This window comes from Fukomys damarensis, unplaced genomic scaffold, assembly GCF_012274545.1.
Source record: "Fukomys damarensis isolate Sample0158 unplaced genomic scaffold, DMR_v1.0_HiC HiC_scaffold_9, whole genome shotgun sequence".
NCBI lineage: Eukaryota > Metazoa > Chordata > Mammalia > Rodentia > Bathyergidae > Fukomys > Fukomys damarensis.
Window position 1 is genome coordinate 10,681,168 of NW_022900921.1, and position 14,558 is coordinate 10,695,725.

Below are 14,558 nucleotides of genomic sequence, written 5' to 3' on the forward strand. Positions count from 1 at the left end.
TTTATCATGGCTAATTGGAGTTCTGTATGCCAAATTCTTTTTCCCTGCTTGGGAAGTTTTCTGCCCTTACTTCGGTGTACGGTTTTGTTTTTGTTTTGTTTTGTTTTTCTTGAGACAGGGTCTTACTATGTAGTTGAGACTGACTCAGAACACATTTTGTAGTCCAGGCTGGTGTTGAACTCACAGTGATCCTCCTGCCTCAGCCTCCTGAGTGCTGGGATTACAGGTGTGTGCCACTACGCCTGGTGGTGTATAGGTCTTTTATGTCATTTGCACTATCTCCTGCTTTTTCATTGACTCCAGCCAATCTTATGTTGTTCTTCTTTTCATCATCTAGCAGTTGTTGGATCAATTTTTCGGTGCACCTTGCTATTTTTAAGAAATCTTTCTTTTCGTGCTCGCTGACTGCAATCTTGTGTTCTGTATGTGATATTCTTTCCTCACATTGGCTCTTTCTGCTGTGTATCTTTTCAACGGAATTTCTCATCTTCTGGATAGCTGTTTGAATGTTTCATGGATTCCATTTCTTTCCTGTGTTGAGTGTGTATGGTTTCCAACATTTTCCTAAGCTCCTCTCGTATTTTTTTTAATCTGCATCTGCTCTATAGTCACTAATCATGTCTTTCGTTATCTACCATCTCTGTAGTTATCCTAGAAATTATTCCTGATTTGATTTTTTTTCCAAAGCCTCATTTATCTACTATTACCTCCATTCTTACCACTTCGGAGAGTCCAGGTGTGCAGCTTTCACGTTGTTCCACCTCATTGTCCCCTAGCTTTGCCTTTGGTGATCTGGAATTCTGGGAGTTATATCTTGCTTACCTGTCTCTCATTTTCTTTTTCTTTTTAAGTTTCATTCCTGGGTTGATGCTTATAAATTGCTGAAGGCAGGTAGCTTTATTGCTAATAGTTAGAACCCTTAGGAAATGACTGCTTTTCAGAGATGTTTTCCAAATGTAACTAGTTTTTGGGTTTTAAGTTTGTTGCCAGGTCCTACCTCTTCAGTTTATGGGGAGGAGAAGTTGTTGCCTATTTGGCCTAGACCCTGGTTCTTTGGCACTGGCTGTAGTATTGTTTATGACCCTTAGGTAATCTCAGTCTTGGCATACCAGGAAGAACAACTGATTAGAACGGTTATGTCACCTTGGCTAAAGCAGTACGATCAGCAGTACCAAGAGCATCAAACACAGCCTAGAAAATGACAGATTGTAGTAACTATTAATTTGCCACCTTTAACCATATGAACTAGATTTGTGGTTATATAACAAAATCTAAAACAAACCAGAAAATTGTATATAGTAAATGTACCCTCGATATGGCAGTCTTACCCTCAGTGGAGAAAATTTAAAAGGGGTTGGGGGAAAAATAGAGAAATAGAAGAAGAGGAAGAGATGAGGAGCAAGGCTGGAGGACAAAGGAAGATTATGCTAACTTTGAGAGACTAGTGAAGAAGACAGGAGGGAAAGAAAGAAGGAAGAAATAAAAACAAGATCACAACAGAAGAAGAACAACAAGAAAAACTAGAAACAATGTTCACACTTATATAAAACAACAATTAAGAAAAAGAAGACAAAATAAAAATTTAAAAAAATTTAAATGTCCACTTCAAGTTGTGTCTCTGCTGTCACTGGTAGACAGAGTGGACAGACAGAGTCCAGATCCCTGTTCATTAATTCCAGCAAGTGAGCCATGGACCTACTGCAGGGTAGGGGATAATCCCAGCAAGCTTGAACCGTTGGTTCTGTGTAGTTGAGCCTACTTTCTGGTTGTGAGGCTGGAACTCAATTTGTTCAGCTTGCAGCGCTCTGTGTACCTCCTCCAGGCTTGAACTTGGCTCCTTGATCTCCTGCCAACTTGAACTCAGTTCCATCTCACCCTGATCAAGTCAGCCCATTCTTTTTCCGAGTTCTGAACTCGGTTGGCCCTTCTCCAATTTCCCTCTCCTAGGGGATATCTGAACTCAAATTACTCACAGTCCGCTGTGTCCACTGTTTTGTTCCACAGGTGCGTTTCTCTGTGGAGGCCTCCGTGGTCACCAGTAGTCACCCTGTGTCTGTGGGTTTGAGCCACCCTCCCACACAATGAGTCAGGGCTCATGGAGAAAGCGCCATTTGCCAAGTCCTTTTTCTGCATTGAGCTCTCTCTCTCTTTGCTGTCCCCTGGGCTTCAGTTCTCACTTCAGATCCTTCTTGGGTCCTGGGGTCCCACTTCCCCTTTTCTTTTCTTTCTCATGTTGCTATATTCTAGCATCTAGACACCAAATCTTGAAGAGGCTGTTTGTCTGCTGTTCACCACTCTGCCATCTTCCTAGAAGTCGCTTTTTCTTTTTCCTTTTTTTGATATGGATTCTAAGTTGCTAAACTGCTCAGGCTAGTCTTAAACTTTTGATCTCTCTGTCTTAGCCTTTGGGTGCTGAGATTACAAGACTGGAACCACACGGTAGCTATTTGTGTTGTTTTTTTGTGTGTTGAATTGTAAGAATTTTTATATGTACTAGATATAAGTTGCTTATCAGGTACATACTTTGCTGAAATTTTTTCCCATACATAGTTTATCTTTTCACTTTCTGGATGGTGTCCCTGAAAGTTTAAAGTTTAAAACTGAAGTTTAAATTTTGTGTCCAGTTTTTTTTCCTTTTGCCCAAAGCCACTGTCTAATCCAAGATCACACAGAAAAAGTTGATAACCAAAATTTTAAATCCTACTGAGTTCAAAGTTGAATCCCATAAAGCAGATCAAAAATAAATGAAGTATCTTAAGGAAGAAAAAAGTTCAACTAATTTCTGGTTGCCCAATAGTAAACCCAGAGAGAAGAGAGCAAATAAAGGCGGTTATTAACTTTTTTAATGTGAAAAAGTATCGTATTGCTCTTCGCATGTTCCTTTATAGTACTGTGATTATGTGTCATGAGTGTGATATCTCCATGAAGATATTACAGTCTTTGTCACTACTTTTATTGAGGTTTAATTTATGTTCAAGATACTTCATTCATTTAAAGTGAATAATTCAAAGTCTTGAAAGTTGTATATACTTTTGAAGCCGTACAATAATCAAGATGCAGGTCATTTCCATCTTAAAGATTTCTCATGCTACTTTGTAATTCATTCCTCCTGCTGTCCCAGCCCCAGGCAACTACCCGATTTCTGTTACCATAGACTTGTTTATAACTTCTTGAAGAAGTCATGTGAGTGTAATCATTACAGTATTTATTTTTTGTATTTGACTTTTGTCATCCAGCATATTGCTTTTGAGATTCAAAATTTTTGCATATCAATACCTTTTTTATTGCTCAGTATTATTCCACTGTATGGTTATTAAACTACAGTATGTTTATTCAATTCCTGATAATTCAAGTTTTGACCAATACGAGTAAAATTGCTTCATGTTATTTGAGTATAAATCTATGTGGGTATTGTAATTTTTATTGGAACTCTTTGTAAGTGTGTTTAATTTTTTAAAGAAAATGCCAAGAATAATATATCATATGTTACCACTTATTCTTTGTAAGAGTTCTGTCACTCCACACCCTCCTAATCCTTGGTGTCTTAGTTACTTTCTCATTGCTGGGGGCAAAGTCCCCAACACACACAAGTTCAAGGAGAAAAGATTTATTTATCTCACAGTTTGTAGAGGTTTCAGTCCAAGGCAGGGCCACATGGCAGAGGAGGATAAAGAGTCCATTACATGGCTGGCAGGAAGCAGGAAGCAGGAAGCAGCAGTGCTTTCCTTCTTTCTGTTCCATCCAGGCTACAAACCCAACATTGGTTGGTGCGGCCCACACCCAGTGTGGAGCTTCCCTCTTTAGTAAATCCGTTCAGCTACACCCAGAATCATGGGTGGACTCATACAGATATCACACACCCTAATCCAGTATCACACTCATGCAGCCACCTACCCAGAGCCACACCTATATATGGGGCTTGGGGAAGCATCTGGATAAAGAGCTATCACACTTGATATCATCAGTCTTATTAATTTTAGCTACCCTAATGTAGCAGATTCTCGTTGAGGTTTAAATTTTTATTTTCCTGAAGACTAATGATATTGGGCATCTTTCCATGTGCTTATGGGCCTCTCGAATATCTTCCCTTTTAACATATTATCTGTTAAAATCTTTGGCCCATTTTTTAAAAAATTGAATTTCTGTCTTATTGAGTTATGGAATTATTTCCACATTATGAAAATAAGACCTTAATCATATATGTATGTTTATTTTATTTATTTTGAAAGTGTTTTCTCTAAAGAGTGACCTTCCCTTTTTATTAAGAATGCCTTTGGAAGAGTAACAGTTTTAAATTTTTATAAGGTCCAATTTATCAGTCTTATTATTAGTTTATAGTTCTTACGCTGTAGCTAAGAAATCTTGCTTAGCCCAGAGATGCAAAGATTTTCTCTTAGGTCTGACAGCCCTGCACGCTGTGTGTTTGGAGTCATTCTGAAACAGAATGTCTGCCTGTCAGGCCTGGACACTGACCAAGGGTGTGTCCCTGCTGGACCTGCAGTCTGGTGTAGAGTCAAGCACTTTCATTGAGGGTGTGATAAATGTGGCAGTTGTGTGAAGGCTGATTGGCCCACGTTTTCCCCTCAGAATTCTGAGCCAGTCAAGAAGTTACTACTTGAGCCTGATTAGGGTGAAAGGGTCAGATCTGGTGCTGCTCATTTAGGACTGGAGAATGGAGCTCTCCTCAGAACCACATCGGACTCCTCCCCCACCCCGCCTCTTACCTGCGGGTTATGTGGTAGCTGCGTATGTGTGTGCCTCCCTTCCTCAGGGCGAGGAGGGAGCTCGGGCCTCGAGGAGAAGGCTTGGAGCTGAAGAGAGGACACATATTGCAGGCAGACTGGCCCCGACAGACCGCCGAGATGGGCACAGGTGACAGTCCTCCCCACGGCCGCCTCCCACCTCTCCAAATAGATAAGGGAGGTGAGGGGGAGAGGCGGCAAAGAGGAGGAGAGGCTCTTGCTTCAGGAGACGGCTTCCCTTTGCACAGTCAGACAGCAGTTGGCCGAACTGTTTCCGGAGCAAAGATCGTGGAACTTTCTTAGCCTTCGTTAAGGGGAATGCTCTATTGGACATGGGCTGTGGGTGCAGGGGGTGTGGTGAGGCTTCCGCAAGTGGGATTGCTACTCAGTGTGGGCCACATACAGGCTGCCGTTTGTCATCAGTCAGCCACAAGACATGGAGTTCATGCCAGGGTGAAGATCAGCCGCATCTGGAAATGCACTGTTCCACTTAGCCGACATCCTTATTTCATGGGAAGACTTTCTTTTTTAGTAATATATTTGAAAAGGGGAAGGAGGGAAGGAATTAAAAAGAGTTAACATATGTTACATGCATGTGTAGTTCCACATGATGCTTTTAGTCATTATGTACTGCAAACATGTACTAATAAAGATAATAATTTTTAAATTTTTAATAAAATGTGTTTTTAATTGACGAAGTAGGTGTATATCCTGATGGGGTATGGTGTGACATTTCAGTACATGCATACATAATATGCAGTGATCAGTCAGAGGATTGGCAAACCCATCCCCTCAGATGTTTCTTTGCGTAGAAACATTCAGAATCCTCTCTAGATATGTCCGGAAATATGCTGTTAATTGTGAACCATGGTTTCTTCGGTGTTGTTGAACATTGGAAGCTGTTCCTCCTGTCCAGCTGTCCCTGTACCCAGTTACCCTCCTTTCTTCCAGTGCCCCTTTCCCCGTACCATTCCGATGCTCTGGGACGTGACTTTCTCCAGTACTTCTTTGAAATCAGCTTTTTAGTTTTCTGTAGTGGTAGTTACTTTCTGTGTCTGACATAAATCACTTAACAGAATGTTTTCCAGTTTTGCATCTGTTGCTGCAAATGATGGGATTTCTTTCTATTTTATGGCGGAGTAACCCACTGTATGCGTGTGGGTGCATTTTCTTTATTCATTGGTCAGTAGGTACAAGGTTAGTTCGGCTGTTGTGAATATGCTACGTTACAATGGGAATGAGGGTGTTTCTTCAACATCCTCACTTCGTTTCCTTCGGGTATATATGCAGAAGTAGGACTGCAGGATCCCCGATAGTCCAGCTTCTGGTTTCCTAAGGAGTTTCCATACTGTTTTCCATTATGGCTGGACAGCAGCATAAGAGATTGTGCCGTAGTGGGACCTTGTTGATGAAGGAAGTGGAGAACTGACCTGTGTGTACGCGGTGCACTAACTTTTGGTGTGTTTTGTTTCTTGCATTGCTGGGAACTGAACCCAGGGCTTTCACCAGCTGTATCCCCAAGCCTGTTTTTTTGTTTATTTGTTTGTTTGTTTTGTCCCAGGGATCGAACTCAGGACCTTGCGCTTGTAAGGCAGGTGGTGAAACCACTGAGCTAAATCTTTTGTGATTTAGAGGGAACTCAACTAAGTCACTTCCATTTCTCAGGCTGGGCTTAACCTTGCAATCCTATGGCCTCAGCCTCTGCCTGGGATCACAGGTGTGTGCTTGGCTTCAGGATCTCTGTCTTACCTAGTCCCTGAATGGCCTTGGCCTGGTGCTTCTGCAGCGTGGTGACGCGTGGTGCACAGACTGGTCCATGGAGGCGTGGTGAGCCGACCCCAGGTCTCTGTCTGGTCAGGTGATCGCCATGATCAAGGGCCTGCAGGTGCTCATGGGCAGGATGGAGAGCGTCTTCAACCAGGCCATCCGGAACACCATCTACGCGGCCTTGCAGGACTTTGCCCAAGTGACCCTCCGGGAACCCCTGAGGCAGGCAGTGCGCAAGAAGAAGAACGTGCTCATCAGGTGAGGTTCTAGGTAGCCTTTTTCAGGGCAATTGGAAATAAGGGGTGCTGGCTGCAGGCTAGAGAGGCAGTTCCTGGCTCAGTCTGCCTCCCGGTTAACCTCTGAATACAGGCCTTTCCAGCGAGTTCTAGTAGGCCTTCTTTCTTGAGAGACTGAGAGTCTGAGAGGAGTGGTTTCTGGCTCTGAGTTTACAGTCAGACTCACCATGTTGTTAAAAGCTTTGTGAATGGGGTCCGGTTTTGTCTCAAAATCCCAGTTCCTCCCCATGTGTGCAATGGGGACGATGTTACCTGCTTTGTAGCCATTGTCCCCATGGATTTGGGAGAAGGAAATGAGATCCATGTGTCAGAGATTATGTATTTGGCAGCACGGCTTAAGCTAGCAACAGGTACAAACTGTTACAACTTTCAGTAAACCAAGATTTAATTGGATTAAAGAGACTCCACCCCTTGCTTCCCTCAAGTCTTGTCCATTTGTATGGCCTAGATCTAAGCTTTAAAACACGAAGTGGGCGTGAGAATTATGCGGGATACGTACTGACACGCAGATTCCTGACTGTGCCTGGATTCGGTTAACTCAGTGTCTCCGGGATGGGAGCGGAAAAGAGTGTGCATCATGGGAACCCCAGGGATTTTGATGTGGGAAGTCCTGGGACACCGTGGGCCCTGAACACAGGCTTAGAGCGCCTCCTTCCAGGGTGAACGGCTGGCCCGAGTCTCGGTTCTTCCCTCTGCAGTGTCCTGCAGGCCATTCGGAAGACCATCTGTGACTGGGAGGGGGGCCGGGAGCCCCCGAATGACCCGTGCCTGAGAGGGGAGAAAGACCCTAAAGGTGGCTTTGACATCAAGGTGCCCCGGCGTGCTGTGGGGCCATCCAGCACACAGGTAAGCAGCCCCACACTCAGGCCCGCTGCTTTTACACAGGCCATTTGGACCATGAAGGTCATCATGGCTGGGCCGTGGGGGGTCATTGATCAAGGGGAGCAGGGTGGGACAGCTGCTCTGGTCTTCTTCAGACACCTTGTTGTGATAGAGGAAGGAAGATCACTGGCCTAAGATTCAGGAGACCTGGATTCTCATCCTCCACACCGGTGTGACCTTGGGCATGTTACGCCATCTCTCTGTGCCTCAGTTGTCTGATCTGACTGGTAGGGGTGATGTTATGTTGACCTGGTCAAGTATCTCCTAGCCCTGTGAAATCAGATTCCAAAGAGCAAGCAGAGTTTAAGATGGAATCTTTATGCATTAACGCTGTCCCTTTTGAATAAACTTTGTCCCTTGGTACAGTGGTTCACTAGTGTAGACATCCATGGGTTCTGCTTAGGACTCGCTATGTGACCTAGGGTAGCACCTTGAACTGTCTGACCCTGATTATCTTCTCAGAAAAATGAAACTTTGAGCTCGTGTTACTGACAAAACAAACACTGCTTTTCTTATTCCCAGAACCCCCCCAAACCACAAGTATAGGGTGCCCTGACTCCATAGAGAGAGTCTAGTAATCAGAAATGCTCAGAGTTGCCAAGTGGAGTTTCTTCACATTAAAAATAGCCCATGGGGCTGGGGATTTAGCTCATTGGTGCCACAGCCTGCCTCACACGTGCAAGGACCAGAGTTCGATCCCTGGTACCTCCCCCTCCGAAAAGTAGCCTGTGACCTCTGTAAAGCTGTCATAAAATCAAGTGAAAAAGAAAATGTAAATGAACTGAGCAGTAGAGTTAAATTCTTGCCACTTACCTAAGGTTAAAGAGTTGCTTGTCTGCTTTTTGCTGTATTGAAAAAGGGCAGCTCTTATTGCAGGTTTTAGGGTTTCCTGGCTCCAGAAGCCCCTGTCTGGGAACTGCACCCCACAGACCCCTGAGCCTCTCTTTGCTCGGAGGCCTCTGAGCTTGGTCACCCCCTCCTTCTGATCCCTCCCCTCTGTGTGTGTCCTTGTCTGACGGGCTGGGCTGGGTCTGGGCCTGGGCAGAATGAGATCTTTGTAGAATTGTCATAACTTTCCCTGACTTCAGGTCTTGCATGTCCCCTGCTGGTGGCACATGTTCACAGGATGCTTCTGCCGACAGTGCTGTGCAGTGTGGAGGGTCAGAGCTCTGGAGGAGCTGGACAGGGCTTCCGTGTGTCCTGAAGTAGGAGTGAAGAGGAGAGGGGACCAGAGGCACCCGGTGGGGGCAGCACTGCTGTGGGTCTTGGTGAGAGGGGAGGCTGGTGAATTGTTAAGCTCAGAGCCACCAGGCATGAGGGTCACATAGGCACCCTTAACCCAGCCCCAGGCGTCCAGAACCGGAAGCGCCCTTAGAGGTAGACTAGTCCCAGTCCCCTCCTCTGATTCACAGGTGGGGAAACTGAGGTCCAGAAAGCGGAAGTAGCTTGTCCAAGTCATCAGGTGAGTCCCAGGTGGAGGTGGGACAAGCATCCAGGTCTCCTGACTCCCACCCCAGGACTCTGTCGTGGCCTTCAGAGCACAGTGGACCCGGCACCTCCCCGAGCCTGTTGGGTGAATTCCGTGCTCTGTTCAAGTAGGTGGGGAAGGAGCTGCCTTCCTGTGGACGAAAACAATGTTGCAGGAGTTAGAACTAGACGTGACTCAGCAGCCACAGCGAAGGAGACCCGGGGCATCCTTTGAGGACACCAAAGGCTGGCATTAGAAAGTGCTTCTCGGTGCGTGGGGCTGGTGAGAATCGGCCGCCGCCGAGGCCACAGGCAGTGGACTGTGGCTCGTCCCTCCTCGTAGAGGGAAGCCGCACAGGGTGGCAGCTTCGTGGTCCTGAGGCTGCCAGGCCTGCTCAGTGCCGGCCGTGGTGGGAGACCCCAGGCTAGGTCCAGAGGCAGCGAGAGGAGCGCGGTTGTTGGGAGGTTGGACCGTCCCAGAGGTGGCCCTAGCAGTCGCGACGCTTTCCCACTGTATACAATACCTCTCGCTTTTCTCTCTCTCTCTTTCTCTCTCTCCCTCTTCCCTGTCTCTCCTGCCCTCCCATCCCCTCTTCCTTCTCTCCTACCTATGTCTTAGGCCTGCCAGTGGTCCCCGAGGGCTTTGTTTCACCCCACTGGTGGCACACAGGGCCGAAGAGGCTGCCGATCCCTGGTATCACTCCGCCTGGCTGGGTTGGTCTGGGTACCCTTCTCCAGGAGGCCCCGGGCACGGACTAGCCCTGCTCCTCCAGGCCCCCTGAAGCCTAACATTCAGACAGATGACGTGGAAAGATCTAGATTAGCAGAGAGAACAACCCACTGCTCTTGCGCCCTTCGCATGTAGGGCACTCTGTTAATCAGGAGTAACTGGTAGCCTCCTGTGTAAGTACCTACGATGACCCGTGATCTGCCCAGATTCTCCGCTAGGCTGTTCGTGCAGCCCGGGCCACCAGAGGGCGCCATCACTCATGGATTGGCGAGGCTGAGGATCAGAAACTTAAGGTGGTTGGGGGGAACAGTATTTTGATCTTATCCCATTGAACGGTTCCTCAGAATGTTAGAGCAGAAAGGGCCTGGTATGAGAGAGCATCTAGTGCACGACCCTCTTGTTAGGTAAGACAACTGAAGCCCAGAGTGGGGACTTTGGCACCTAAGGTCACACAGTGAGTCAGTGGCCTTGAACCTGGGTCTTTCGTGTCCCAGTCCAGTGCTCCACTTACGGTGCCACCATGGCCACCTGGGAAGCAGGAGTGACTTTAGAGTGGCATGGAGTGAGGTTGTCCTCTGATACCCATGCCTTTGGGTTGAGCAAGGCAGGCAGGAACCTCTTCCTGGGCCTTGAGCTGTACAGGGATGTGTGGGGCCTCTCCTTCTTAGGATGGCATGTCTCCAAGGGCTTAGGATGTAGCTCAGTGGTGAAACGCTTGCCTAGCATGCGCGAGGCCCTGGGTTTGAGCCCCAGCATTGCGAAAGAAAACAAAAATGCTTGTAGTTCCAAATGTACTTCTCCATGTAAACTGGTGCTTCCTTAAGACAGTTCTTTTAAGAGCAGAAAAGAAATACAGCACAAAAGAACTTCCCCCTCAGGGTGGAGGGCCAGCCCCTAACCTTGGCTCACCTTCTCTTTCAAGCTCTACATGGTGCGCACCATGCTGGAATCACTCATCGCAGACAAAAGCGGCTCCAAGAAGACCCTGAGGAGCAGCCTGGATGGACCCATCGTCCTTGCCATCGAGGACTTCCACAAGCAGTCTTTCTTCTTCACGCATCTGCTCAACATCAGTGGTAAGCTGCAGAGCCGGCCTGGAGGGGAGGCTGTGGCACTTCCGGCCCTTGAAGCAGCTAAGGCTGTGGGGTCAGAAATTGCAAAGAGACCTGGTCCTGAATCCGAAGGGGTGCATTTTGCCATCAAGTGTGGTTAAAACCATAAACCCTTTTCAGTGGACTTTGGGAGCTAGGGAAGGCCAGGCTCTGTGCAGCCATTCCGTAAGCTCCATTTGTCACGTAGATATTTGTGGTTAACTTTTCCTGAAGTCCTTAGGAAAGGGGAATCGACACCAGGAATGTGTGGTACTGTCACGGTGGACAGGGCATTGTGTGTACTGGGCAGACATCGTGCCACGAAAGTGACCCCAGCCTCTGAACCAGTCTGGCTGCTCAGCAATGGCGGTGAGCTCACTGGTATCATTGTTTCTGGGCTCCAGAAGAGGCTTCCAGGCTGCACCCCAATTCTGCGTTCTCTACTCCTGTTCTTCCTTTCACAGGGCGCTTGTCATACTAAAGGGTTGGATAAGGCAGGGTAGGAAAAGAGTGGTATCTGGGTATATGAGAGTCTTAATATGCCTGTTGGGGTGGGAAGAGTGATTTTAGCAAACAATCCATGATTCTCCATTAGAAAGTGGCCTGGGTAGGGCTTTCAAGGCCTCTGGATGGTAAAGGATACAGAATTGCCGCGTGGACAGGGCCAGGGAGCCTCCGTCCGGGTGTGCACTTGCAGCAGTATTGGTGTGACAAGCCTGCTCTTTAACGTGGCGTGTGTTTTCAGGACAGCTCTGTAGGAGGCTGATGGAAATGACGGGTACCTAGAGTTCCAGAACATCACCATCTCTCTCCCCATGCACTGCCTCTGTCTGTGAGGTGCAATAGATGCCTCTTTCTAGTCGCCGCTGAGCCAGCCTGCGAGGTCGAGACAGCAGGATCCACTGAGGCAGCATCTGCCGTGTTCCTGGCACAGTGGTGATAAAAGGGATAACAGTAAAAACAGCAGGAACTGAAGAGCTTGGGTCTTTCAGGGTAACCCGAGGCTCTTTCCCTCTGCTTTCAGAAGCCCTGCAGCAGTGTTGTGACCTTTCCCAGCTCTGGTTCCGAGAATTCTTCCTGGAGTTAACCATGGGCCGGCGAATCCAGTTTCCCATTGAGATGTCCATGCCCTGGATTCTAACAGACCATATCCTGGAGACCAAAGAGCCTTCCATGATGGAGTAAGGGGCAGGTCTGGGCCAACAAGAAGGTTCTTTGGGGTGCAGGGCAGGGGGATAGTTTTCCAGCAGACTCGTTCTTTCCAGAAGAAAGCAAGTAGACTAGAGATGAGGCAGGGTGCCCCGCCCAGGGGAGAGCTCAGGCCGAGGACCAGGCCTCACACTATTGTGGGCAGCTTGGACCCTGAAATTTCCTAGTCCGGCTGCCTTCCCTCGACTTTGTCAGGCTCATATAAGCCAGGCTCGTAACCATCTCTGGAAATCAGGAAGCTAATATCCTTAGCTGTCCCCTGATTTCTTTTAGTCCCAAGCTGATGTTTTCAGGCCTTCACTTTATTAGCGTCTGAGCTTGTGATTTCCATGGGCAGATGTAGAGTAAGTCCTTCCTGTGTAGAGACGCTGGGGGCATCAGGGAGTGCAGAAGGCTCCTCCCTCCTAACTGTTTCTCCTGTCACCCAAGCCCTCGTGTTCCTCAGGCTACCTAAATCTGTGAGAATGTTAGCAAGTTGCTAGCCCTGGTTTTTCCTCTTCAGGTACGTCCTCTACCCCTTGGATCTGTACAACGACAGCGCCTACTACGCTCTCACCAAGTTTAAGAAGCAGTTCCTGTATGATGAGATCGAAGCTGAGGCAAGTGACACGCTTCTCATTCCTGCAGTCCTGAGATGCCGGACTTCACAGATCTTTAGCTATTAGTATAAAGTTGGGGAATCAGTGACTTATTCAGGAGAGGGGGCTTCCTGTTCACCGTGGTTACCAACTGCAGTTGTGTACAAGCTGAAACCCCATGTGGTCCACCCCTTCTCTCCGCTTATCTGCAGCCTGTTCCCGTAGCATGTTGGGCTTCAAGTGTGTGTGTGTGCGCAGATGCCCAGGCTCTGTCCACCACCTCTGCTCACAGGCCCTGACCCCTCGCCAAGCCTAAGACCTAGGCGCTCATACCCCCAGTGCAGTCTGACCTCGGAGGTGAACCCCAAGTAAAGACCATGTAGCCTGGAAGAGGGGGCCCAGGTCATCTGGGCAGAGCTGTTCAGAGCTGGTTCTAGAAGGGGGAGCCTGCTGGGGCTGGGGTGAACTCCACTTTGACTCTGTAGCTGCTTTGCCCAGAGGAGAATCTGCTGGGGACCTTGAAGCCCCATGCCTAAGCAGAGGATTCAGTTACCTGGGTGTGAAGACAGCACCAGGCACCACACTGTGTTTTTGTTTTCTGCATAATAGGAGGAATATCTAATAAAACATAATGAAAGCTCTTAAAGAGTTGACCTTACAGAGCTGAGAATTGAACAGTAATCAAAGGTTAATCACCTGAATAAGATGCCTCCTTTGAAGTGATCCTTGTACATTACTGCCCCCAGAGCCCTGTCCCTTTAAAGTCCAACTTTTTGGACATTTCCTGCCCTGGCTGCTATTGAATGATGTGGTTTTGATTCTCTGTGCACGGTATAAACTTGTCTACTCGCTGAGCTTCACAGTGTAGTTTGGTTGTGATGAAACGCTGGGATGCATTTAAAAACCAGAAGTTTGAAGGAAGAAGCTTTTACATTTCTAATGCGTCTTCTTAATCGAATCTGCCAAGCAAAATAAAATAAAAAGAAAGGAAAACACAAAAACTGTCAGCAAACAGATAGGTGGGGTGGGCAGTGCTGCTGCTGCTACCGGGTTAGCAGACTGCTCGGAGTGACCAGGGTCACCATGGGTGTCCTGCTGCTGCGCCCCTGTGCAGGCTGCTGTGACAGCCCAGGACTTGGCGTTATCTGTTGACTGAGGACCTTGGGAGCAGGGGGCCAAAAGTACCAAGCCGCAGCCTCTCCTTTTTTTTGTTTTCCTTCAGGCCTTTTACACTGCTGTAGGACATGCTGTACGGAGCTTACCCCCTGCCCTCTTTGAGTTGCATACATTTCTGTGATGAAAGTAGACAGGCATCACTGACATTTCCTCTTCCTCTTCACCAGGTGAACCTGTGTTTTGATCAGTTTGTCTACAAGCTGGCAGACCAGATCTTTGCTTACTACAAAGCTATGGCCGGCAGGTAGGAGAGCCCGTGGGCTGTGATCTAAGACTGGTTCTTGGACGATGTAGTTCTCAAGGAAAACTGAGCAATCCCGTGGCCTGGCCTAGGTGCTAGAATACACTGAGGAGGAAAATAGGGCAGTTGCAGTACTAACCTTGAGGAGCCTGCAGTCCCACAGGAAGACAGACTGTGATAAAAACTGATGAATACACAGTGACAAGGGAGATTTTGTGCTGTCAGTGAAAGAAAAGCTCGTGGACTCGAGGCCCATATATCAGTTAAACCTGAGCTAGGGTTTGGGGAGAGGAAGTAAAAGATCATTTCAAGGGCCGGGGATTTAGCTCAGTGGTTCGGTGGCCTGCCTTGCAAGAGCAAGGACCCGAGTTTAATCCCC

The 14,558-nt window shown here is 47.6% G+C and overlaps 1 protein-coding gene across 4 annotated transcripts in view; it reads left to right on the plus strand.

The window, feature by feature from the left end:
* Positions 1-14,558, plus strand: part of Cyfip2 (cytoplasmic FMR1 interacting protein 2) — a 122,139-nt gene that overhangs the window by 52,215 nt on the left and 55,366 nt on the right. For 2 of the 4 annotated variants that reach the window (XM_033761601.1, XM_019207259.2), the window contains 7 exons: positions 6,601-6,767; positions 7,504-7,651; positions 9,774-9,848; positions 10,807-10,960; positions 12,000-12,156; positions 12,687-12,783; positions 14,106-14,182. In XM_033761601.1, coding sequence (XP_033617492.1) covers positions 6,601-6,767; positions 7,504-7,651; positions 9,774-9,848; positions 10,807-10,960; positions 12,000-12,156; positions 12,687-12,783; positions 14,106-14,182 — 875 coding nt within the window. The remainder of the gene's footprint in view (positions 1-6,600; positions 6,768-7,503; positions 7,652-9,773; positions 9,849-10,806; positions 10,961-11,999; positions 12,157-12,686; positions 12,784-14,105; positions 14,183-14,558) is intronic. The other 2 variants (XM_033761602.1, XM_033761603.1) reach the window with 1 other exon arrangement.